This window comes from Mastigoproctus giganteus, chromosome 5 (assembly GCF_048544385.1).
Source record: "Mastigoproctus giganteus isolate SK-2022 chromosome 5, ASM4854438v1, whole genome shotgun sequence".
NCBI lineage: Eukaryota > Metazoa > Arthropoda > Arachnida > Uropygi > Thelyphonidae > Mastigoproctus > Mastigoproctus giganteus.
The window spans coordinates 171,036,671-171,063,187 of record NC_143579.1 but is presented as its reverse complement, the minus strand read 5'-3'; the positions used below and the strand labels follow the sequence as shown (position 1 = coordinate 171,063,187).

The window sequence follows — 26,517 nt, the reverse complement described above, 5'->3', positions numbered from 1 at the left end:
GTAAAAACTTTACTTGCAAAAGGCTACTCTCATTCCCTGCTGTTCGTTTGGTGCATAAAAGCAGTGTGTTTGGTGTGTAAGGAGATTGTGTCAGTTTTTAAAGAATGTTATTTAAAACTATACTGATTCCAAGCATAAATCTTATGATCAATATAAAGGAGCGTTAACAAAACAAATTAAAAAAACACAGGAAACATATCAGTCAAGAAATTTACCTGTGTAAGTGCCAGTTATCAAGTTGCACATTTGATCGCCTTTGAAAATAAACCTTTCAGTGATGGTGAATTTGTTAAATGTTGTTTGTATAAGACAGTTTGTCTCGACAAACAATTATGCGAAGAGTAGAAGATAATGGAAAGAATTTTTTCGAACAACTTTTGGAAAACATAAAACAAATGAAATATTTTAGTGTGACACTGGATGACGGTACTGATGTAAATAACGTAGCCCAACTTCTTATCTTCATATGAGGAATTGATAATTTTGTACCAGTTTGAAGGTTTAGCTGAGCTATAGAGTATTCATGGAAAAACTGGGTTAAAATCTCTGAAAATTTTGGCCAATCTATTGAAAAGTTAGGTTTAAATATTAAAAACTGGTAGGAGTCACAACTGATATGCAAAATATATGATTGGTAAAAATATTGGGCCTATAGGTAGAATAACCAAGAAAATGATAGTTAATGGAGCTGGACCTCCGATTGGAATTCACTGCATTGTGCATCAAGAAGCTTTCTGTGGGAAAGTATTGAATGTCCAATGTTGTGAATGTAGTTATTTCAACTGTAAATTTTATAAGATCACGTGGCCTTAATTGCTGGATGTTTCAACAGCTTCTTTCAGAAAATGAAGCTGAACATAAAGATGTAATTTTACATAGTGCAGTGAGATGGCCCAGTCATGGCAAAGTATTATATCGTTTCTTTAAAGTGTGTCACGAGATTGATGTTTTTATGACAGAAAAAGGGAAACCAATAAACTACTATCAAATATGGAGTGGTTGTTGGATTTTGCAATTCTTACTGATATTTCTAATAATTTAAATGCTCTTAATTTAAAACTACAGTGGAAAGGAAAATTGGTCAATGATTTGTATGGTGACGTCAAATCATTTTGGAATAAGTTATTTAAATCCCAAATTGAACAAGACAATTTAGTTCACTTTGATTGTTGTACCGAGATAAAAGAGAAACGCATATTTCCAAAGAATTGTTGCTTCTCGTTATGACAATTACGTTTTTGATGAGTTTGAAAGTCTATTTGCTGATATAAGATCCCATGAAAAAAGATATAAGCTTGTTTGAGAATCCATTTACTTCTATGGCTGAAAACTACAATCCTTTCTTGCAACTTGAAGTTATTGATCTTCTTCAAGCCAAAACTTGGTTCAAAAATAAGTATATAGACTACGAAAATAAACTACTTGAATTCTACAAAGCTCTCCTATCTGAAGATTTTCTGCTAATAAAAGAAAATTCCATTAAAATGGCTACTTTTTTCGGATTAACGTATGTTTCTGAGCAAATTTTTTCACGCATGAAATGAAATAAATATTTAAAAAGAAACAATAACAGATGAGCATCTTCATTCTGTACTGAGAATTGGCATCACAAATTTTCAACCAAAGTTTGAACAATTATCAAAAAATATACAGCATCAGTCATCTCATTAAATGTTATTTATTGTACTTAATAAAATTTTAAAATATTTTCAAATTTAGGTGTATCATATTTATTTATTCAGCTTAATATTGAAAAGCAGCGATCCTTTTCAGGTTAATTTTCTAAAGTGAGCATTTAAAAATAAATGCCCAAAAGTAAAGTATTTTTTTAAAAAACAAAAGTAAGTCATATTTTAATAAAATCTAAAAAATAAATCACTGACATAGATTTTCTGCACCTAAACGTGTTGGGAATTTGCATTTTTATATATAGTCTGAAAATAAAAAACAGTAGCATGAAAATAGAAACTTCCTTTTACATGTAACAAGATATGGGAAATGTAACACACTAATTTTTCTCAAATCATTCAGTGTGGCCTGTGAAACAAATCTAACTTTGAATATGGCCCATGTATGGGAAAAGGTTGGACACCACTGCTCCATTTAACATAATTATCATTTATTGTAAAGTTTTGACTCAATTTGACAATTAAGTTCCAGGGTCAATTCATTGCATGTTTGTGAACAATAATGCAATACGCAGTGACAGCTGATCTACCTGTTTGATTCCCTCTGCGAGGTTATTTGCATATAGTAATTCATTAAGTCATTTGCATGTAGTTGTGCAGAGCTGTTGTGTTGTTCAAGACATTTTCATTGTGTGAAAGTGGTGGAAGCAAGAGTGAACATTAAGTATTGTTTCCTGTTCTGATAAAGCATGATGAAAACTTATAAATCGGTGAAGCAAGAGTATGGTAACAATTCTTTTTTTCATGTTTTTTTGCTGTTTTGAATGATTTGGGATGGCTGTGAGGAATTAGAATATGATGAGTTGTGGGCATACTACAACTTCAAACCCTAGAAACACTGTCGGAATCTTCATCAGTAAATATTTTATTTATTTTAATTTATCTTATCTGCTTGGTTAAGTGTTGTTATATATCTTAGTATAGCCACGTCTCACCTTTTAAATAAATTGAAGAAATGGCTTTGTTTTTGTTATATCTCATATTGTGACTTCACAACGAGTTGCCCTATCACAATGTTATTGCACTACCTCAAATAAGCAATGTTTCGCCAGTGAAGAAGATTAATGTTACTTATTCTCGGTGGATACTGCCACCCAGATGACACTATTTGTAAATGAGTATGAGATAATAAACTCTGTTATCCATATCTCTGTCCCTATTACCATATTGAAAAGCAAAAAAAGTAGAGGAAAGTGATAGTAGGAGAGGAAGAAGAAGAAGAAATGCCATTGAAAAAGGAAAGGGGCAGTTACCCATCAAACTCACACTCATTCAACTAGCTACTCATAAATCCCTCAAATAGGCAATGTTTCCCCAGGGGGGAAGACTGTTGTTGCCTATTCTCAGTAACAAAGGTTAACTTCAGACTCCTCCAGACTGTCGTTTCAAGGCTTTTTGGCCTCTCATCAGTGGGTGTGGTTATCCTGCAGTTATAATAAGTGACAACCCAGTTATGAAGTATAACTCCACAATATGAGAGATTCCAGATGGTGTGCAACAGTAAAGACTTAAAAAGGTTTTAGAACTGAAAGCCTCAGACTATGGAAAATTCACTAATCGAACCAGTTAGTGCATATCATCGTTAGTTAGTAGTAAATCACCGAAGTTGGTGAAATGGCATCATTTTTGTTATATCTCATATTGTGAATGCCTTTGCAACGATTTGCCCTGATATTGCACTACCTCAAATAAGGAATTCTTCGCTATTGGAGAAGACTAATGTTACTTATTCTCGGCGGTTACTACCATCCAGACAGCACTGTTTCAAGGCTTTTTGGCATCTCATTAGTTGGTGGGTGTGGCAACCAACCCACTAATGAGATGTGTAACTACAATAAGTGGCAACCCAGTTAAGAAGTATAACTCCACAATATGAGAAATGCCAGATGCTGTGTAACAGTAAAGACTTAAAAAGGTTTTAGAGCTGAAAGCCCCAAACTATGGTGGGAAATTCATTAATCGACAAGTTAGTGCATAGCATCATGTTAGTTCTCTCATGTTATCTCATGTTGGGAATGCCTTCACAATATGCCTTTTTGTAACACCAGGGTACCTACCCATTCACCGACGAGAGGTCAAAAAGCCTTGATACAGTGCTGTCTGGGTAGTGGTATCCACCAAGAAATAAGTAACATTAGTCTTCTCCACTGGCGAAGCATTGCTTATTCAAGGTAGTGCTTATTCAAGGTATCAGGGCAACTCGTTGTGAAGGCATTCACAATATGAGATATAACAACTTTGGCGATTTTCTATGAACTAACACTATGCTCAAAATGAATTTTCCTAGTCTGAGGCTTTCAGCCCTAAAACCTTTTTAAGTCTTTACTGTTGCATACCATCTGGCATATCTCATATTGTGGAATTACTTCATAACTGGGTTGTCACTTATTGTAGCACCAGGGTACTCGCCCGCCCACCGATGAGAGGCCAAAAAGCCTTGAAACGGTGTCGTATGGAGGAGCCCGATGTTATCCTTTGTTACTGAGAATAGGTAACAAGGTCATCCCTACTCAATTATAGCAGATGCTCCCAATACACTTTCAAATAGTGTTTTTCTGTAACAAAAGAAGTGAACACGGTGATGGCCAACCATAATGGTAAGGTAGGACAATACTGCAAACTTTATAACAAGATCTGTATTCATTGCTGTATGCTGAACTGATGTGACCTGTTAATGTGCACTACATTTCTGAAAATTCCACAAATTTTCATTAGTCATCATGCAAACAAGAATAATGCAGGACTAAGTATAAAATGTTACTATCCTTTTTTCTTTGCATGCAAAAAAAAAAACCGTGTATGCAACTCAAAATGAATTTTAAAAAAAGATAAATATATATATATTTGCACAATTTCACTAAAATTTTATATGTCATTAATTGCCCAAGTGTTATCAATCAATAACTAATGCTGTACTGTGTAAAATCTAACTGTGAAATGATATTAATTAAGCCAAGATATGAGGCTAAAGGCATTAAATAAAAACATGAAATAAAATATTACATAAGTAATAATTACTATATGCAATGATAAGCACTCGACGGGGTCCAACACCTATCACTGCACAAGTAAAAGTGATTAGCATTACCATCTGTTTCTATGAACTCCATACCAGTTTTACATGATGGTAAAATATAGAGGATAGCATCTAAAGAAGAGGGGGAATATACCATGTACATTAAAATAAAATATTAATATATTATTAACATTAGGAAGGCATAAAAGTTGCTGCAAACTGGTATAAAGAGACCGTTGGTCTGACAGATAGTAACCCAATTATGATAAAGATATGATATTTACACCAGTGTTATCATTTCGTAGCTAAACCAAAAAAGGCCAAGAATGGCTTTCGAAGTTACCGCTATGCAGATACTAGTGTATCCCCATACCATTTTAATCCAGGTAGGTGAAATTTAAAGCATAAGTTGATAATATATTAAAAGAGTTATTTTTATGTGTATAAATTTTTAAGAACATTAAGAATGTGACCCACAAATTAATAAAAGTAAGAAAGTAAAATTAAAATTGAGAAAGTAAAATATAGACATGACCTTAGCCATATGGGTACAGTGTTTCTACAACTGTAAGACATATAATTGTTAAGTTTATGACTGTCTGTACATATATACAAGCCCCTTTATGTAGCTAGCTATTGACCCTGAAAGATATTATCAAAAATAAGCTAACCTATAAAATAATTAAATAATATGTATATAGACACGCAAAACGTATGTCATATTGAAAACACCACTTTGTGAACTAGATTAAAAAAAATAGCAAAAAAACAAAACAGTTCTTGTTACTCACATAGAATGATTTTTTGAAAATGATACTATAGCACCTTTCCTTTTTGCAACCACCTTAAGTTTCCAGCCTCCTCCCACACCCAATTTTCAATCCATGCAGAGACTACTAGAACTAATATTAGTACTAATGCTAATATAACTTAACATTAATAATCTAATACTTAAATATAATAGTAAAATAATACTAATACAGTACTAGGGTGGTAGATGTCTCTCATCGACCAGTGCAATACCACACTTTGCTTATTGGAGGCTTGAAGTGGTGAAACCCATGTTTAGTCTCCAGGGAAAAGTTTCCTCATCGACTCCATCTCCTTCAACCTATGCATTGGTACTAAGTACTATAGGTTTCAATACCTTTCGTGTTTGGGGTTTTCATTTAAAAAAAAAAGTAATTGTAGAGACCATTATCAAATATTATTATATATGATAATACTACTATAGTACTACTGTTAACATATAATATAATAATATTTGATGTGATGTATAGTATTATTAAATATTATTATATTTTTATATAGGAATGTAAATATTGTTTTGGAATTTATTTTTTGAGTTGTACATATTTGGCATTTTTTGAGCCTTTATTAATTTATGGTATATAATGATATATTTTATTTCATTTAATCACCTTTTTTAAAATTTCAAAATTAGAACTGCTCTTTGTGATAAAATGCAAATAAAAATAATAAAAAAATGATTTTAATTTTATTAAACTTTTTGCAGCCATTTTATTACTACTGATACAGGAGAAAGTAGAACATTTGAAATAGATGGGAATGCAATCCAAACAAGAGGAGGTGAGGCTGTTTTTCTAAATGAAGTTCATTCATGTCACTGCTTACAACTTACATCCTGTTTATATAGGATGTGGGAGAGAATATTAATATTTTAAGGACTTTTCCTGGAACTTTTGTAATTCAGTATAAATATATTGTTTGTTTTGTTCATTAAAATAACAGATCACAGGTTATCTATATAGCTTCAGTGGGAGACCGGTATGTTTTAAAATTCTAGTAGAAGTTTATTTTCTTAGTATACATATAAACAGGTTCATAGTATATCATAGTGGTTGTGTGAAGAAATTTATGGCACCTTAGCCAAGCTACAAGTACAAAATGTCACTATTGAATGTATTTATAACTTTACATAATCAAGATGCTAAATAAATTGGTCAAAGAATTTTTTTTCATATATTACAACAAAATTAGTTTTAAAATTATATATTATTGTATAAAAGAACAATCCTTTAATGTGTCAATTGCCATGAGACCAGCATTTGTGTATCACTTTTTTCTGATCATTAAGCTGAGTTGAATGACATTTAAATCCCAGGGGCTCACATCTGGTGAGTATGGGCTTGGCAAACTCAGGGTCCTGAGCTGGATATCATCATTCTTCTCCTCTTTCTTGGTGATTTCCTTATACTTCTCTCTCTCTCAGGGTAACACAGAAATTTTTTTTTTGGCTGGTGCAGCATAAGCCCCGGGCTTCCTTGCACCATATGGCTAATAATAATAATAATGTCACAGTTCAGTTTGCTGTCTAAGTTACGTGACTATGGAGCATTACAGACGAGCATATTAGTATTAGTTGTGGCAAATGATGCAAGAAAGAAAGCTCATAAAGCATCGGCAAAAAAAAACAAAAAAAACTACACACTTCACTCATCCATACTATTCGAGAATTTGTCTCGTTCTGGTGGTTGATTGTTGATTCTTTAATGTAAAATTGTATTCTTTAATTATTCTCTAATGTAAAATGAAACTAGATGGCTTGGCACACTTAAATATGATTTCAGTTTTTTTTTTTTTTTTTTTTGTTGGATAATTCATGGTATATTTGGCACACTATATTTTGATCAATCATGGAATATTTATATTTTTGAAAAAAAAAAAAAAACTTTTTAAATAAACATATTCAAGATCAGATATTCTATATGAAAGGCATTACATTGGATGAATCCACAAAAATTTATAAAAATCATACACTTGATTCCATGTTATTTATGCAATTTTAAGTGGTTTATTGAGTTCCTGAAGGAGAAATTGAACAAAAACTTATTTCCTACCAAAAGGCAAGGTCAGCAACTCAGGGATTGAGAAGTTCTGGATTTAAGAGAAGCCTCCGTAGCTGAGTGGTCAGGAGCGCAAGTGCAGTAGCATGCACTCTTTGAGTAGACCGGGGTTCAAGCCCCTGACTGCTGAATACGGTCGATCTGCCAACCCACACTGGACCAGCGTGGCAGATTATGGTCTATTTCCTTCAGCATGAATTGTTGAGGAGGCTTCCATCCTGCAGTGGGTTGATAATGGCTGCACTTTACTTACCTACTATTGGAGCAGTTTTAGAGAAGTACATTTTAGTGAATATTGATGCTAACAGCCAAACATACTTGCATCTGTAAATATTTTATTGACTGAAAGACTGTACTGGTATTAAATTGAAAACAATGTAAACCAGAGGTTCCCAAACTTTCTCGGTTCACGGCACCCCTAGGCCAAATGAAATACCTAACTGTTAGGTATTTTCTTTTAGTACTTACAGTGGCGGACAAAAAAACTGCATCACCTTAAAAGTATTGTTTGATTACAGTTTGACATTGTTTGATTACAGTCATTTTGTTTGTCGCAAAGCAAAGGTATTGCATCAGATAATGCTTCTATTACATCAGACAGTAATTGCAAGGTATTGCATCAGCCATTTCTATAAATATGCTGTTGGAAGGGTATACACGCTCATTAGTATCCTGTTTTGTGGAGGTGCAAACATGGCTCCATATGTTCAGTTGACACCAAGAAAAAAAATTGTAGCTGTTGCTGATAAAATAGGCTGCCACCAGTCAACAGTATCCCAGGTACTGAAATTAAAGCGTGAAACTGGTAATGTGAAGAGAAGACCTGGATCAGGCCGTAAGAGAGTGATTATGCCCTCCCAAGATCAATATTTGAAATGGCTATGGCTCGTAATTGTCATGCTAATGCTCCTGATCTAAAACTGTACTCTGAGATGGCCTCTGGTGTTAAAACAAGTGCAAGAACTATCCAAAGACTGCTTTTGGAATGTGGTCTGCTTGCCTATCGGTCCAAGAAGTCTTTGTTGACCCAACAAATGAGGAAGAAGCGACTCGCTTGGGCTAAAATGCATGTTTCATAGACAAAAGAGCAATGGAACACCATCATCTTTTCTCACGAATTGAAATTCAACTTGCATGACTCGGATGGGAAGTGATATGTCAGAAGACAAAAATCGGATGCATAACACTGACTGTAAAGTTCCCTGCTTGTCAGATGATCTGGGGATCCATAACATGCAAAGGGGTGGGGCGAATTAAGTTTATTAACAGAACAGTGAATACAGAAACCTACACTGCTATCTTGGAGGTGCCTGAAACCTGTTATTAGGGATCACCACACAAACGTCCAAAACTGCATTTTTCAACAGGACTCAGCACCTTGCCACATAGCAAAATTGGTAAGTTTTATTCTATTTAGATTTAATTTTAATAAGGAATTTGTCTTCTTGTCTCAGAAGGCTTAAAACAACCAATGTTTTCCCTCATTTTTCTCCCTTAAGGTGCAGTCACACCTCAGAAATGAGGTGTGACTTACATTACAGTGTTGGACTGGCCCGGCAACAGTCTAGATTTGAACCCTATTGAAAATTGCTGGTACATAATGTCATCTAAAATTGTTCAGAAGAAGCCATCAAGTAAAATTCAACTGCAGGAGAGCATTGTAAGAGTGTGGTACCACGAAATGGGGCAACTATATATCCAGAAGTTAACTCTATGCCAGATCGTTGCAAGGCTGTAATTGCAGCTCAAGGAGGAACAACAAAATATTGAGGACTTATTTTGCTGATTTACAGTACGTAATACTATTATGTTAACTTGTCATTTCGGTTTGTACACGTAAGTGCAATAAAATGTATGTTTGGTTGTCAATTGCCATTTGCATTATTTCTCATATTTCCATTAATTACCCTTTGAGAAGATATTTATGGTAATTATGTATATCAAGTGGAGTCTTTTTATTAGATTTTATTCACAGAGATATATATCCCATCTAACAAATGCATTTCAAACATTTTTGCAACTCACAATGCAGTGCAAAACACATTATTTGCAAAATTCACAAGTGATGCAGTTTTTTTGTCTGCCACTGTATTTTTCTTAGGTACTACTTGATAAACGGAACGGTTAGGTCTTAACAGTTCCATTTATCAAGTAGTTAGGTCCGAACAACTTTTAAGAAGTATTTATGTCCTAACAACTTAGTAGCTGTTTGAAAAAATAACACACATAAAAATTGAAAGAAAAGGTAATATTTTTATTTCATTCTTAAATAATCATAATTACTTACTAATGAGATGTGTATGCCTGTTGGGCACTGCACAACTTTTCAAACCTTGGAATCAGATTGGACACTGCCACCCTCATTTCCTGTTCCACATTGACTTTCGTGCGGTACTTGCTTTTTATCACAGCAACCACAGAAATGAAGTCGCAAATGGAATTAGGATTCGCTGAGCTTTAGCACTTAGCAGTGGATATTCATCTTTTATTGATATCCAAAACTCAGTTAGTCCCATGCTATCAGATATTGTTTTTAAAGTCTTGTCACAATACAGCTCAATAAGATTTTCTTCTTCTGCAGAGGTAAATTTAGATGGGGCCTTAGCCTTGAATGGGTCTTGAATCCATGTAAACTTCTCCATATCTTCCGGAAAGTATTTTTCAAACCAGTCACTGAGCTGTGTTAGGTGCTCTTCAAAAACAGATTTAAATTCGTGGGTCAAATAAACATCATTGGATGTAACAAACTGCTGCAAATGAGGAAACAGTCTTTGCAACCATCTTCATATAATTTTATTCTCCACAGTAGTAACTGTTTTCTGAAGGCTGAAACCTCTGCGAGTTTCAGAATGTGCATGTTGCTACCCTGCAGTGAGAGATTCAGTGCATTCAGTTTTTCGAAGAGATTGCATAGGTATGATAATTTTGACAAAAAATCCGTATCCAAGAAGTTTTTGGCACACTCGTGTTCTTCTTCTTTGAGATAAGAGAAGAGCTCCTGTCGTAATTCGAACACACCAGACAGTACATTGCCATGGAAGAGCCATTGTGAGCTACAGTAGTAGTATAACAAAGTTGTGTGCTCAGATCCCATATCCTCACACAGTTTTTAAAAAACTTTGCCTTCTGTGGCTGAGTTTTTATAAAGTTCACCACTTTCAACACACTTTCTATGACTACGTTCAGTGTATGACTCAGTTGCTTTGATGCAACAGCTTTCCTGTGGATTATGCAGTGGGTCCATGGTGCATCAACAGCTTTGCTTCATATGAGTTCCTGCAGTCCTCCATAACAGCCAGACATAGAGCGACCACCATCGGTACAGATTCAAATGCACCAGCCCAAGTTGTTTTCACACATAAAAGTGTCAGCAACTTCAAACAAGTCTTGTGCCTTTATACCTGCAGTAATACTTTTACAAAAGAGAAGGTCTTCCACAATTTTGTCACTATCTACGAACCCTGGGTAGCAAACCAAACGAGCATCGTTGTTACTGTCCATTGCCTCATCTAGCTGTAATCTGAATTCCTTCCCATTCATTTTTTCAATTAGCTGATCGTTAAAGTCTTCTAACAATACAATCAGTTGAGGTCAACTGATAGTGTTGTTGGATAAAGGTACCTTTAAAAGCAGCCTTTCTGCAGATTCACTAACCATAATGTTGACCATATCCACTGCAGCCAGTAAAGTCAGTTCTTCTGCAATGGTCCGAGGCTTTTTACACTTCGCGACTCTATGTGCCACCTTGTAGGATGTTAGCAAAGCATTGCTTGGTATTGATGCTTGTTTAAAAAAGTTTCCTTTTTTTGCTCTTTCAATTCTTTTAACTTTCTGGTAAAATAATCACAGGATTTACTTACTAGCCATATTAGGATGGTTAGTCTCTGAGTGGCGTTTTAGTTTACTTGGAAGCATGCTCTCTGGAGCCAAAACTTTCATACATAATACAATACATACTGCAGATGCTCTTCTTGATTGACATCTACCGAAGTAAAACCAAAGTCTAAATAAGTATTGCAATATTTCTGTTTCTTCACAACTTTTCTACTGGTATGCAGTTCTTCATCCTTTTCTTTACTCCCACACTTCTTATTAATGTTCAGAAACCTTTCCATTTTTTGCACAAGAACTAGAAATCAACAAAATAATTCACTGAATTTTGCTAGACCTCGCAGACACTTGATCAAAACACCCTTCAGTTATTTCGATTACTAAAGGACTCAGAGAGTTGACAGGTATTTATATACAATGCGCCTCCGTGGCCAGGTGGGAAGGAGCAGCAGTGCGTAGCACAAGCTTCTTGATTAGACCGAGGTTCGAACCCGTCACCACCAAATACGGAGGATGCGGAAAGGTCAGGGATGACCACCGCATATCCTCGGAGCAATATGGCCTTAGTTGCTAATGCTCCTAAAAAAAAAAAAAAACCAAAAAAAAAAAAAAAAAATTATATACAATATCTAAGAGACCCGAAAGTACGAGAAGTTGCTGGCATAGCCAAAAGTACAAGTAAACAAAAAACATATCTCAAACATTCAAAAATGCCATCGAATGGAATGTAGCATGGTCTAATGTTGAAACTGTGAACTACCTCGAGCTAGTAGTTCTCATGGTGTCTAATGGATGTTGAGTATCGCTATATTTCCCTTGAAAATTTAAAATATCCCATGGCACCCCTGTGAGTTTGTTGTAGCGCCACGGCACAGTTTGGGAACTGCTGGTATAAACAACAAAATGTAAACAATTCAGTTTGTTAAATGTGAATAAACAGTCAGAGCAAATGTTGTCAAAACTTCAGTGGATATGCTTCAGAGAGAAAAAAAAAATACTTTTTCAATAGAGAATAATAAAAAAATTAACTATTTTTAATTAAGAAATAATTATAATGAGGCAATCTTTATAATTTTACATGACATTTACACTATATGGCCTGAGAGAAATAAGATATTTGTAGAGATTTCCTTGCCCTTTCATCTGTTTTTTTATGACTAGTAGGATTTAAACTTCACTGGTAATGCAGTGATCTTAAATCTCACAGCAGAGCAAACTGGACTTTGTAAAAGTTGCCTGGTGTTGCACTGCTTTCAAACAGATGGCCTATCCAAAAGGTTAATTGGTTATTTAATTAAAAGATGAGACTATTATGTCAGCCTATTTCAGGAGTAATTGGCCTCCCCTCTTCAGATATGAAATAGTCTCTTGTGACAACACTCATTTACTCCAGCATTCTCTTTCACAGGAAAACAGATAGCTTTAGCTATATTACAACTTTAAAAACTCTGATTTCGTTTACCACATGGCAGCTCACATCACTGCTTCTTTATGACTAATTTGTCTTCCTGTTGTCACTCAAGACCACCTGCTATCTGATGAGGGGCCAGTTAGTCCCAAAACAGACTCCACAATGGTCTCATCTTTTAATCAAATAACAGATTAACCTTTTGGTAAGGCCATATGTTTGATAGTGATGTAATACCAGCCAACTCATTGTAAAGTTAAGATTCTCCTGTTGTAAGAATTTTTAATTCTTGTTCTATTAAGACCATTGCATTATCTGTGCAATTTTGAATCTTGCTGGCTGCAAAAAAAAAAAAAGAAAAGAAAAAAAAGAAAACCAGTTGAAAGAACAAGATAGTCCAGCCAACATCTTATAAAGAGAGAAATGCCATCTTTTTTGAATGAATTCTTAAATATAAATGCAATTGTTGATACAAGTGCTGAATTGTTTTCTTAATATTTCCAGATTTTAAAATGTTGATTTTTTTTTTTTTTTTTTTTCTAAAATATGCAGGATTTTAAAGAATTCTTCTAGATTGTAAAGTGCAGATTTAATAGAGTTTACTATAATATTGCAATCTTGTTGATGTTTGAGATTCAAATTTGGGGTATACATTATCAAAACAAAACTTTATCAAGTAAAAGGGCTCCAAATTTGCTAGTAAACATTGAGAATATTGAAATATTATTTAGTATAGCGTAAAGTGTAAAGCGTGTTAGTTATCTGACGGCACCAGGGGTTCCCCCATCTCCGCATTTCATACTCTGTTTGTATGACACAGAACTCTGTGGAAGCCAGAGATTTAAAAAGTGTGTGGGGAGTGGTTTGTTGTATAGTGTTATGTTCTGTTGTTTTTCTGACCATTTAGCTTTGGGCCCCTATTGGGACCACACTGTTGCCCACACTTCTGTCTGTAAGGTAGCTGTTTATTACCTTATATAGGTTTTGTGGGGCATTTGTCTGGTGGAGTCTCATAAGGACACTAGACCACCAGAGTGAGTCAAGTGCCCCAGCAAAGTCAATAGAGATTGCCAGCATATATTTCTCCCCTGAGTTTTTAACTGTTGTCAGTAGGTGGTGCATGGCATCCTCCATAGAGTTGCCCTGCTTAAAACCATACTGATTGTTGCAATGTAAATCTGCTTCTGCATAGTATTGAGCTAATCTGCTGTATATTAGTCTTTCATATATTTTCTGTAGTACAAGGAGTAGGGCTATTGGTCTGTATGATTTGGGATCAGTAGGGGGTTTTCTCAGGTTTTTTGAGAATTAAACTTTACACAGCTTTTTTCCATATTTTTGGGAATATATCTTCTGTCATACAGTTGTTATATAGTGCTATTAATTTGTCTGGTGCTATTTCCACTAATTTTTTGATAATCTCAAACTCTAAGAGGTCAAAACCTGGGCATTTATTGTTTTTGGTTTTAGATAGTAACATTTCTAAGTCTTGTATAGTAAATACAAGATTCAGTATTGGCACTGTAATATTCAGTGTTTTAGTTTATGAGGTCTAGCTGAGTGGGTGAATGATCCCCAGTTTCAGTCTGAATAATACTGTCTAGGATGTTATTTACAGATTCCACCCAACACAGTTGGAGTTCCATCTGGTTTGACAATACTTTCTAAAACACCTCCTCTTGACAGCTTGGTCACTATTCTATAGACAACTCCTCAAGGGTTATTGTTTCCAATAGTTCTCACCAAGTGCCTCCAGCATTCTTTTTCTTGTCTCTTATGAGGGCTGTATACTGATTCCTGAGAGTTCAGTAAGAATCTCTCAGTGTATCCACCTCATTTTGTGGCCAAGATGTTCTGGCTCTGAAAATTTCTCCTCACCTGGTGAACCCTTTTCCTGACTACAGTCAGTTCAGGGCACCACCTGAACTGAACTGCTTCCTCGGTTTTTTCCGTGGGATAGACAGGTCTGCTGTTTTTGTTAATGTTTGTCAGTGCTTGCTCATCCAGGCTACAGTTGCCTGATCTAGACCACTCATTTTCCTGTTTTTGCAGTTGAGCTGCTGCATGTTCTGCGAAAATCTGTCAGTTTTCCTTTTTGAGGTTATACCTTTTGATATCCAACAAGAAGTGTTTGGATGTCTGTAATTGCCTGTTTAGTTTGAATGTGATGGCCGCTGATGTAGTTCAGACCGGCTGGACACACCAGTCTAATTTTATAAGCTATTGAATTGGTAGGAAATTTAATGTCACTCTCCCACATGGTACTGCTAAAAGTAGAGAGGTTATTTGGTTGGTTTAGCACTTGAAAGGGTGAGGTGGCTATATAGTCTAAAAGTGTGTGTGCCTGCTCTGTCTTCCATACGGCTATACCATAAGGCTGACTGGGAGTTGACATCAGTACACACACTGATATCTTAAGTAGGTAGCAAGTCTATGACTGCTTGTAGATATTTAGTAGCTGGATTTATATCTTCACCTGGTCTGGAATATAGTGAAATAATGTTAAACTGTCCTACAGCAATGGTGATATGGGAACACTGCCACTGGAGAACAGAGGTGATCCACCTTTGTGACTGTAAGGTCACAAAGGTGGATCATCAGGCTGAGGTAAAGAAAGCCAACATGAGAACCACAGGAAACTTTGGGAAGCTTTTGCTGGTCAAAAGCATTTCCCGGTACTGCAGCTTCTCCCTGCATTCTCGGTAAACAGATGGTGCGTGTAGTGGCAGTATCAGTCAATAATGATATATTGATTAATTTTTTCTTATTATTAAAAGCAGATTATTGGAGTTCACGAGTGGGCTGGAATTTACTTATGGGTACACCCTCCAGACTGTCTCAGTCTGGAGGGTATTTATCCACCCTACCCACTGTTTTAACCCGATATGAAAACGACTTCTACAGACAGTGCATGTTATCAGTAGTTGCAGTAGAAGTCGTTTTCCTGTTGAGTTAAAACAGCGAGAAGGGGGGGATAAACACCCTAAGACTGAGGCTTGTTTGTTTGTTTGTTTGTTATTTGGTTTTTAGGAGCATTAGCAACTAAGGCCACATTGCTCTGGGGATATGCGGTGGTCATTCCCTGACCTTTCCACATCCTCCGTATTTGGTGGTCACGGGCTTGAACCCCTGTCTAAGACTGAGGCAGTCTGAAGGGTGTACCTGTAAGTAAATTTCAGCCACGAAGGCATTAATTAGTTTTTTTCTTATTATTAAAAGCAGATTATATTGATTAAAAAATAGTCAATACATCGTTATTGTCTTCTAACATGCACCATCTGTTTACTGAGAATGCAGAGAGAAGCTGCGCTACCGGGAAACGCATTTGACCACTAAAAGTTTCCGGTGGCTCTCATGTTGGCTTTCTTTACCTTCACCAGAATGGGTTTATTTGGTTAAATTTCCTTGCTAAAATCTTCAGTGTGGAGTAGTATACGTCATAAAAGTATTGTTTTGTTGAAAGAAGATGAAAGAGTTTCTGTTTCCAATGAGACACGGCTACCTGCTGTATGGACAATTCAAGTATGAATTTTAGTCAGTGCTTTGTTTCAAAAGAATTATGCCCACCATGTTTCTTTGACTTGTCATCCTATGGATTTTCTATCCTCTCCAATAATTTCTCTAGTTCTTTCTTGAATTTATTCAGACTACCCATCTCCACAACAACAGATGAAAGTTTGTTCCAACAATCGACCACCCTCTGGTTGGAGGCAAAAATTTGAATTTCTGTCCCGTCACATGTGTAGGCAAAAGGAGAATGCCATCAGCATTGAGCTTGCTCGGTCCATTCAAAGCCTTAAATATCTCAATCAGATCACCTTTCAGGTGCCTAGTCTCCAGATGCTGCAATTTGCAGCATTCTTTCTTTATGAGGTGCACCAGAAATGGAGTGCCCCAGGTGCACTCCATTTCTGGTCCCTGATCCCACTGGTCACACTGATCCCTGGGCACTCCATTAATAATATTAGTCCATGAAGAGAAGCGCCTCCATAGCCAGGTGGGCAGGAGCGGCAGTGCGTAGCACACGCTTCTTGATTAGATCGGGGTTCCAGCCTGTGATCACCAAATACGGATAATGTGGAAAGGTCAGGGAATGACCATCACATATCCCCGGAGCAATATGGCCTTAGTTGCTAATGCTCCTAAAAAAAAAAAAAATAACAACCACCATGAAGAGAAGTGTCCATTAATAACCAACTCTGTCTTCTCCCACCCATGCATCCTTTTATCCAGAGCAGTAGCTTGCCTTTAATCTGTGCAACAGTATCAAAAGATTTTCTGATATCTGATTTTCAGAAAATCTTTTATTTTTAGTTTTGATAAGATGTCAGAACTAAAGGTTCTTATCTTTAGTTTTGATAAGAATGTCCTTTACTTGTGTTTGCTGCCTAATCCATGTGTTTCTCTTATCTAGCAGTCTGATTCCTAATATAATTCATGTCATCAAAATTATTTTTTTGCATCCATTTCCAATTTTTTTTTGTTGATGAAAACCCCCAAGTATGAGAGGTATTAGAACCTACTCAACTATGTACCATGGATTGAAGGTTGAGAAGGTGAAAGAAGATATTCGTTGACATTAGATTTGAATTTCTGTAAATTATAATTTTCAGGAAATACGTTTGAAAGGTTCCAGAAAACAGAGTTTCTGGAAAATGGAGTTGCCAGAAAATGGAGATTGAAGGAATAAATGAGGAAGAAGAAAAGTTGGTTCTGTGAGTTTAAAGTTGGATGTTTTAAGTAAAAGGATGCTGAATGGTGGTGGTGGTGGCACATGTTTGGATTGGTTTGAAAGAGAGAGAAAGCAGGATTTATAGGAGCAAATTCAGAAGAACAGTGCCCATGGAAATATCTATGGAAAAGGCATGCAGCAGAAACAGAATGTCTATGAGACAGGGAGTGGAGAGATTTTATTAGAGATGGATCATAAAATAACCTAACTGCATTCTTTTGAATGGAACATAGAAGCCTTAGAGAAGTTTTGGGGGCACTGCCCCAGACTTGGGAACAATATTCCGTGGTCGGGCGATTTGTGATTTTTAGTCTGAGCAGCTCTTTGGAAGAAAAGTAATGCTGAGTGTGATGGAAAACCCATTTTTTTAGATGCAGAGGGAGCAATATTTGCGATGTGCTTATGCCAAGAGAGATTAGAAGTCAGGGTATTCCCCAATAGAGATATGTGATCTTGTCTAGAAATCTGTGTCATCGAAGATAAGCATAGGAACAGAAGAATCCCTTTAGAGATATAAGACAGTACTGAGATATAAGATAGTAGTGAGTTTTAGAAGGATTGAAATCAACTAAATTATCATTGCCTCACTGGAGAATTACCTGGCAATCAGCATTTAAGGAAGTTGTGGTGGATGTTCGAGAAGATGACTGTTTCTGCAGTTAAAAGTTTCTCAAACTTGAAGGTGAATGCAATGTGCTGTCATCAGCAAAGCTATAGATAGGATTTACAGTCAAAGGAAAAAGGTCATTAATATACAACAGAAAAAGAGTGAGAGAAAGAACTGAACCTTGGGGAACACCGGCATTAGTGGAGAAGTTAGAAGACAGCCATCTGCCATCACCTAACACACACTGAGGGGTCATAGAGAAAACTTGACACCCTTACAAAAACAGTTGACAAGTCTAAGAGCTAATTTAGAAGACCTTTATGCTGAACATGATTAAAAGCATCTGAAATATTCAGTAACAACTGCTTGAGTTTCATCAAACTTTTCCGTAGATGGGTTTATAATCCAGTATATTACCAGTGGATCGATTCTGACAGAATACATACTGGTGATTATCGAACATATGGAAAGTTTATAAATTCAGGAGTTGGCAGTTAATAGATTTCTCCATTACTTTAGAAAGAGTAGAAGTAAGTGCAATGGGATGATAATTGGATTGGAAGGATTTGTCACTCTTTTTAGGAACAGGCTGGTTACTACATCATAGTATCCAATCAGATTGGTCAGATAAGATCGACCCTTAACAAATCCATTCCGTTACTGCAGTATATTTGCATTCCTGTCTAGATGTTCCTGTCTTACTTTTTTAACCCAGTGATGCCATTGTTTTCTTGAAAAGGAACGCAACAGGTCTGTAGTTATTAATTTTGCCTTTGAATCCTTTGTGAATTGGAGATACATTTGCATATCCAGCCCATAGGAATGCCCCTGTATCCAAATATACTCCCATAATTATAGGTAAGGATTTGCTTACCTCCTTTGCTGCCTCCCTTAATATAAAGGTGCCTCTATAGCCAGGAGCAGCAGTGCATAGCACACGCTTCTTGATTAGACCAGGGTTTGAGCACGTGACCACCAAATACAGAGGATGCGGAAAGGTCAGGGAATGACCACTGCATATCTCCGGAGCAATATGGCCTTAGTTGCTAATGCTCCTAAAAACCAAAATAACAAACAAACAACCCTTAATATAATTGGATAGATCACGTCCACCTGGGAACCTTTTAATTTTAGGCTTCAACAATTTTTCTTCCACTTTATTCTCACAAAATCAATCAATTAGTGCTCTGTTAAGTTTTTGACAAACCTGGCATTACCCTCCCTAAAGAATTCCTCATGCATGAATGTAGATGTAAAATACCTATTCAGTTTTTCAGTAGCCCAAGCAAGATCATCATCATCAGCCATTTTCAATCCATTGCAGGATGAAGGCCTCTCCACCAACTTTCCAGTTCCTTCTGTTTTGTGAGGTGCCTCCATAGCCAGGTGGGAAGGAGAGCAGCAGTGCGTAGCACACGCTTCTTGATTAGACCGTGGTTCGAGCCTGTCACCACCAAATACGGAGGATGCAGAAAGGTCAGGGAATGACCACTGCATATCCCGGAGCAATATGGCCTTAGTTGTTAATGCTCCTAAAAACCAAACAACAACAAACAACAAACCTTCTGTTTTGTGCAGTGGCCATCCATTTACTACCCACAAACTTGTGAATTTCATCTGTCCATCTCCGTTTTTGTTGTTTATTAGTCCATCTGTCATCATGTCTTCGAGCTATGTGTTCTGCCCAAGTTCATTTCGGTTCTTTAGTTTTGATAAGAATGTCCTTTACTTGTGTTTGCTACCTAATCCATGTGTTTCTCTTATCTAGCAGTCTGATTCCTAATATAATTCATTTCATTCTTTGCTGTATAGTTTTCAGCTTCTCTTCCATTCTTTTGGTGAGTTCCCAAGTTTCACTTCCATAAGACATGGTGGGGAATATACATTGATTCATTATTTACGTTTCAGACAAACTGGGACATTGCTCCTCAGTATATGACTATATTTCCTGAATGCTATCCATCCAAAATTTATTCTTCTCTTGACTTCCAGCCATTTATCATTATTACAGCTAATAACTTTTTCCAGATAAGTATATGAATCCACCTTTTCAATTACTGCTCCTTCAATGATTATGTCCCTTCCTGTGGCATACTTGTTCATCATTACTTTTGTTTTAGCCATATTCATCTTTAGTCTGAAAACCTTACTAACTCTGCATAACTGAATAAGATTTTCCTCCAATTCTTTGTGATCATGGCTTATGATCACAATGTCATCTGCAAATTGTAAATGGTTTTAGGTACTCTCCATTCACATTGACTCCTTTCTGCGACCAGTATAATCTTCTGAAAGCTTCTTCAAGAGCAGCAGTAAACAACTTTAAAGAGTGTCTCCTTGTTGAACCCCTTTTTAAATTTGCTACTGTCTTTGTCTAGTCTAGAAGTTCCCAAACTTTCTTGGTTCATGGTACCCTTTATCTCAGTAATTTTTTCATGGCATTGCTAGGGCAAAAGAAAACCTAACAGTTTCGTTTATTAAGTAGTTAGGTCCAAACAACTTAATAAGTAATGTTGAAATTGTGAACTATCTCAAGCTAGTAGTTTGCACCGTGTCCGACAGATGTCAAGTATCACTGCTTAACTCAAAAATTTAAAATATCCTGTGCCACCCTGGGGTGCCACGGCACACAGTTTGGTCTGGTATAGGCTAACTGCTGGTCTAGTCTAATAAAGGAGGTAGCGTTCTCATATATTTTCTTCAAATTTGTAATGTATGGGGTATCTATGCCTTGTCTTTGCAGTGCCTGAAACATTGGCTTCTGCTGTATGGAGTCAAATGCCTTTTCATAATCCACAAATACCAGGCATAATGGATTTTATATTCATTTTCTTTCTCCATTAGCATGATATTATATGACGGAGATCCATAGTTGAGAATCCTGTCCAAAAGCCAGCTTCCTGTTTCGGTTGATTCTTATAAAGTATTCTTTCTAATCTGTTAGTGATGACCCTTGTAAACAACTTGTAGATCTGGAACAGCAAGCTAATTGGCCTATAATTTCCAATTTCTGATTTGTCTCATTTCTTATGCAGCAAAATTATGATTGCATTATTCCACTTAGGGGTCATTGCCCTTTCTAATGTATTTTGTGAAGAGTCTTGCCAATTTCTGTGTCATGTCTCTTTCTCCCAATGCTGTATGGAGTCAAATGCCTTTTCATAATCCACAAATGCCAGGCATAATGGATTTTATATTCGTTTTCTTTCTCCATTAGCATGATATTATATGAAAGTGATCCATAGTTGAGAATCCTGTCCAAAAGCCAGCTTGCTGTTTTGGTTGATTCTTAAAATATTCTTTCTAATCTGTTAGTGATGACCCTTGTAAACAACTTGTAGATGTGGGACAACAAGCTAATTGGCCTATAATTTCCAATTTAATGATATTTTAAATTAATAAGATCAATAAATTTAATTAATCAATTGTCAATACTACACTATCTAATAGAATTCTAAATGCAGTGATTCGTATTACGCTATATAATTTTACGTTAGAGCTACCTAGTTACCACAATTAAAAAATTTGAATTCCCCACCACTCTATACAAAACCAATTGGCTGCAAGATTCGAACGAAACAACGGTTTTACGTATATTAAGTAGTATCTAAAATAAAAATAACCAGCGTAACTAGAATTATAAGGCTACTTATAAAGTACAGTATAAAATATAAAACGGCAAACACATCACTTTTTCGGAACCTGTAATTCACAGCTGTAATTTTTAAAGAGTCAGCGCCCTCCCATTTTATATTGATCACATCATAGATCTCCATTCACGGATAACTTTTTCTCAAACACTTTGAAAGATAATTTAGGTAACTTGAACATCAAATCACTCACTGAGAGACTAACAACTTAGTTAGAATCATTCAGAGTATTCAACAACAGATGATGAGTTTCATCTCCCAATGACAGCATAATGTTCATGCCTTAAGCCTTCAGCTGTTGATAATGTTAGTCTTCAACTCTTCTAATTGTGATATAATACTTCTCTAATTCTAGTACATATTTTTCAAAAGCATAAGCAGTCAAGCTTTGTCATTTTTTCCCTGCTCTGAGCATAGCCATATTTCAAGAAACTTTATGTAAAAAGTAATTACAACAAACAAATTGATTTAAACATAGTGGTAATGGTAATAGGATGAATCAGTTGAAAACTAGCTTCCTACAACTTTGTTTAATGCCACCACCTAGTCAAATTGACATGAGCCAAGCTTAAGGTTTAAAGCTACCTTGCTTAAAATTTTTCCTCCAGATAATAGGGATTCACATATTTTTCAGTCACTATGACTGTCAGTGGTGTTGAGTTCAAAGGATTTAGATGTGGAGCATTCTTCCACTTGCTTGTTCATATGTTATATTCTGATAAATTTACAGCTTTGTTGGACCCAGGGACAAGATGCCATTAATTAGTGAGGAGAAGTCAAAAGCCATCACTAGGGTAGTGTCTTCAGTTATTAACAGAAGATATATCATCTCATTGTTGTATGTCACTGTAATTATGGGGAAGGGCAGAAATTCTTAAGCTCTTCCACTTGTTGACCAAACTTTTCTATAGATGACAATGTTTGGCCAATAGAGGTATTACTAATCACTTGTATATTCTGTTTTAGCTTGAAACTCATCTTGGGTCAAGATTGTCTACTAAATATCTGAACACTTTCAATTATAGAAAAATCTGTGATCGAATTGGGAGGATTCTCATTGCCTGTGAGAAGCTTGAAACAGCAAAGCTAAAATTTGTAGCAGTCATTTAAGCTGTTAGTGGCAGCACCTCTTCCAAGGTTGACAGATTCAAAGTTGTTTGATAAACTATAGCTGTATACAACAAGATCTAAAAAGTTTACAATTGATGGTATTTATGGAAGGGCATCAATTTTTCCAGAATGCTTCATGGAAGGCATTGTTGATCTGTAGGTAACTGTGGTGGTTGAGTATGCTATCGACATTGTTTCAAAAGCCTATTTATATAAAACAGTATACAATCCTTTTAATATTTAGTAATCTGCCCCCCAACTGTAGGTATGCCAAGCAGAGCTGAGATAACACGCTATTCGTATATTTGGTATATTTCTATACCAAAATTGTAGAATTATAGAAACTGCTTTTTTTTTTTTTTTATGTATGTGTGTGTGATTCAGTCCAGTCTCTTTAAACAAAAGCAACAACTGACATGTTATGGGGCTGGGATTTGTTTATGCTGTACCCTAATGGTTTCCAAATTTTTGTCACTTTAGTCACACTTGAAGTTAAAAGATGCTATAATATAGTGTACACCTAAAAAGTGATTACCATTGACCTTAAATGAAGACTTTTTCCTAATCTTGTGTCACCAACTGCTGGGACACACACAGTTTGGGAACCACTGTAGTCTATCCTCTCAGTTACACAATCATGAGTACCATATATATATATATATATATATATATATTGTGTGTGTGTGTGTGTGGCTCAGGTTTGTAATCTGAGCAAGAGGAAGAATCCCGTCAGCATTAAGCCTGCTCAATCCATTCAAGGTCTTATACACCTCACGGGTGCCTACTCTCCAGGTGCTGCAATTTGCAGAACTTTAGCCTTCCTTGGTAAGAGCACCCCTTTGTTCCCCTCACCAATCTTGTTGCCCTTCTTTGTACTCTTTCTAGCAACTCTACATCCTTCCTAAAATAAGGCTTGTACGCAGACCTGTGCGCAGTACTCAAGGTGTGGCATGACCATTACCTCATACAGCGGTGATAATCACCTCCTTGTCTCTTCTAGCAAAATTCCTATATATCATTGACAAAACTCCACAACCTGCTCTGGCAGCCCATCTGCATTGCTCAGAGAACTTCATATCTGACTGCACAATTACCCCAGGTCCCTTTCACTCTCCATTTCCCTGAGTGTAGTACCACACAGTTGGTATGTTTTTCTTGGGTTACTGCTACCCATATGCAGTACTTTGCATTTGTCAATGTTAAACTTCAGTTGCCACTACTCAGCCCATCAACCTAACATTTCTAGATCCTGTTTCAGTAGCATACTGTCTTAACTGTCATTAACAACCCTGCCAACCTTTGTATCATTGTTAAATACACAAAATAGCAATGGGCCCAGCACTGAACCCTGGGGGACTCCACTAATAATATTAGTTCACATAGAGCAATGTCCATTTATTACCACTCTCTACCATTTCTCACTCAACCATCCCTTTATCTATTGCAGCAACTTGCCCTTAATGGCATACTGCTCCAATTTGTACAACAGTCTTCCATGTGCAACTGTATCAAAAGCTTTCCTGAAATCCAAGTATATGATATCAAAATTATTTTTTGCATCAGCTTCCTTTGTAATCACATCATAGTATCCAATCAAACTGGTCAGACAAGACTTCCCCTTAACAAACCCATGCTCTGTCAGAACTATTACTGCAGTCTTGTCTAGATGATCCTGTATCACCTCTTTAACCAGTGACTCCATTATTAACCCCACAGAAGTTAAACTTAACAGGCCTGTAATTATGTGTCACCCTTTGTGTATCCCCTTTGTGAATTGGGGACCCATTTGCACATCTCCAGTCTATGGGAAACTCCCCTGAATCTAAGGATGCACTCATAATTATGGCTAAGGGTTTGCTAACTTCCCTCTCTGCCTCCTTCAATATAACTGGATAGATTCCATCCACCCCAGGTGCCTTTTTTATGTTTAATGTCAACAATTTTTCCTCCACTTTGCTGTCCGTTATTACAGAATCATTTGGCTGTATATTTCGTTCCATAACCTTGTTCTTATCTTTTTTTTTTTTTTTGTTATAAGTATGCTTTGTTGAAGAGTGATGAAACTTAATCAGCATAATTTACAGTTTGTAATACTGTTACACTGTATTTTCTTTATTATTTTAGGGCCAGTCAGAATTCTAACAGAAGAATCAGGATATAATCAAGTAAGGATGAAAACACATCATTAAATTAAATCATAATAGAAAAGATTTGTTTGTTGTTAATAAAAAAGGAGTTGAAGTAAAATTTGTTTTGTTGGAGCCCCTGCCGCATAGTATTGAGTTGGTTGAATTGACGTTTTCTGGTGATATTGGAAGCTTTCTTTTCTCTCCAAAACTACATTTGCATGCATGCAGGAATGCATACATATGAACATAATATTTAGTTCTTTCAAGTTCACAGAACTAGAATTCAGATAGTCTGCAGCTTTCTATCTGGTATTTGGCAGGAGACCTCAAACTCAGATTAGTCATTATTGGCAGACTTCAGACTCCAAAAGAATTGGATAGCAGCAATCTATTATTTCTTACAAATACATACCAATAAATTATATAACAGAGCACCAACATTTAACAAGAATTTACAGTGTTTAACTTGTCAGCCGTGTTTCTTTTTAATGATATTAGCTACTTACTGTTATTTTGAACATCAAAATTAGAAGCTTATAGCATGAGCATTTCTGAATATTTCTTATAAATTTTTTTATCTCTATTTTTAATATTATATATACTGTAAAATTTAAAATTAAAATGAGAGTAGTCATAGCAAAATAAGAATCACTATAACCTAAAAAGTTTCTTTTTAATGATATTAGCTACTTACTGTTATTTTGAACATCAAAATTAGAAGCTTATAGCATGAGCATTTCTGAATATTTCTTATAAATTTTTTTATCTCTATTTCTAATATTATATACACTGTAAAATTTAAAATTAAAATGACAGTAGTTATAGCAAAATAAGAATCACTATAACCTAAATGATTGCATGGGTTGATTTTCATTCTTAACGTTTAAAAGTTTGTGATTAAAAGGCGGACTCTGTAGTACAATGCAGGAATGAAATCAAAGAATTGAATAGTTCACTGCGTTACTGAGTAATTTAATTGTAGTTTAGTTCTGCAAGTTTTCTTCACAGATGATAATATCAAATCAAAAATGGAAAGAATTCACATCACTTTAAAGAATTTGCATCACATTACTTTCATGTGATGTAAAATATAGTAATATTTAGAAACTTGTATTTCCTTTGATTTATTTATTTATATTTATTTATTATTATCCCTCCTCCTCCTTCTTGGGGGAGGTCAAATGCAGTTGGAATAAAGAGCTATACATTGTTTTTGAAGCTTTGTTTAATCTGTTTGAAGCAGCTTTTTTATAACATTAGTAATTGCCCATAATACTTATATATCTTTGATCCCATTGCAAAACCATGAATCTGCAAAAATGCATTGAGAAAAATGCCTTTAAAGATTCTTTGACTTTAGAAAAATCTAGATTTTAAGTTATTTAACTAAATGTTGTTTTATAAGTACCTTCCAAAGTTTGTAATCTATATTGTTAATTTAAGATTGCCATTATGTAGGGGCTTAAAAAACACTTTCAT

At 35.7% G+C, this 26,517-nt stretch overlaps 1 protein-coding gene across 1 annotated transcript in view; it reads left to right on the top strand.

Annotated features, from left to right (window-relative positions):
* LOC150085841 (ankyrin repeat domain-containing protein 27-like) overlaps positions 1–26,517 on the top strand; it is a 289,235-nt gene that overhangs the window by 75,122 nt on the left and 187,596 nt on the right. The window contains exons 5-6 of the mRNA XM_090373518.1: positions 6,221–6,294; positions 25,034–25,074. Coding sequence (XP_090229644.1) covers positions 6,221–6,294; positions 25,034–25,074 — 115 coding nt within the window. The remainder of the gene's footprint in view (positions 1–6,220; positions 6,295–25,033; positions 25,075–26,517) is intronic.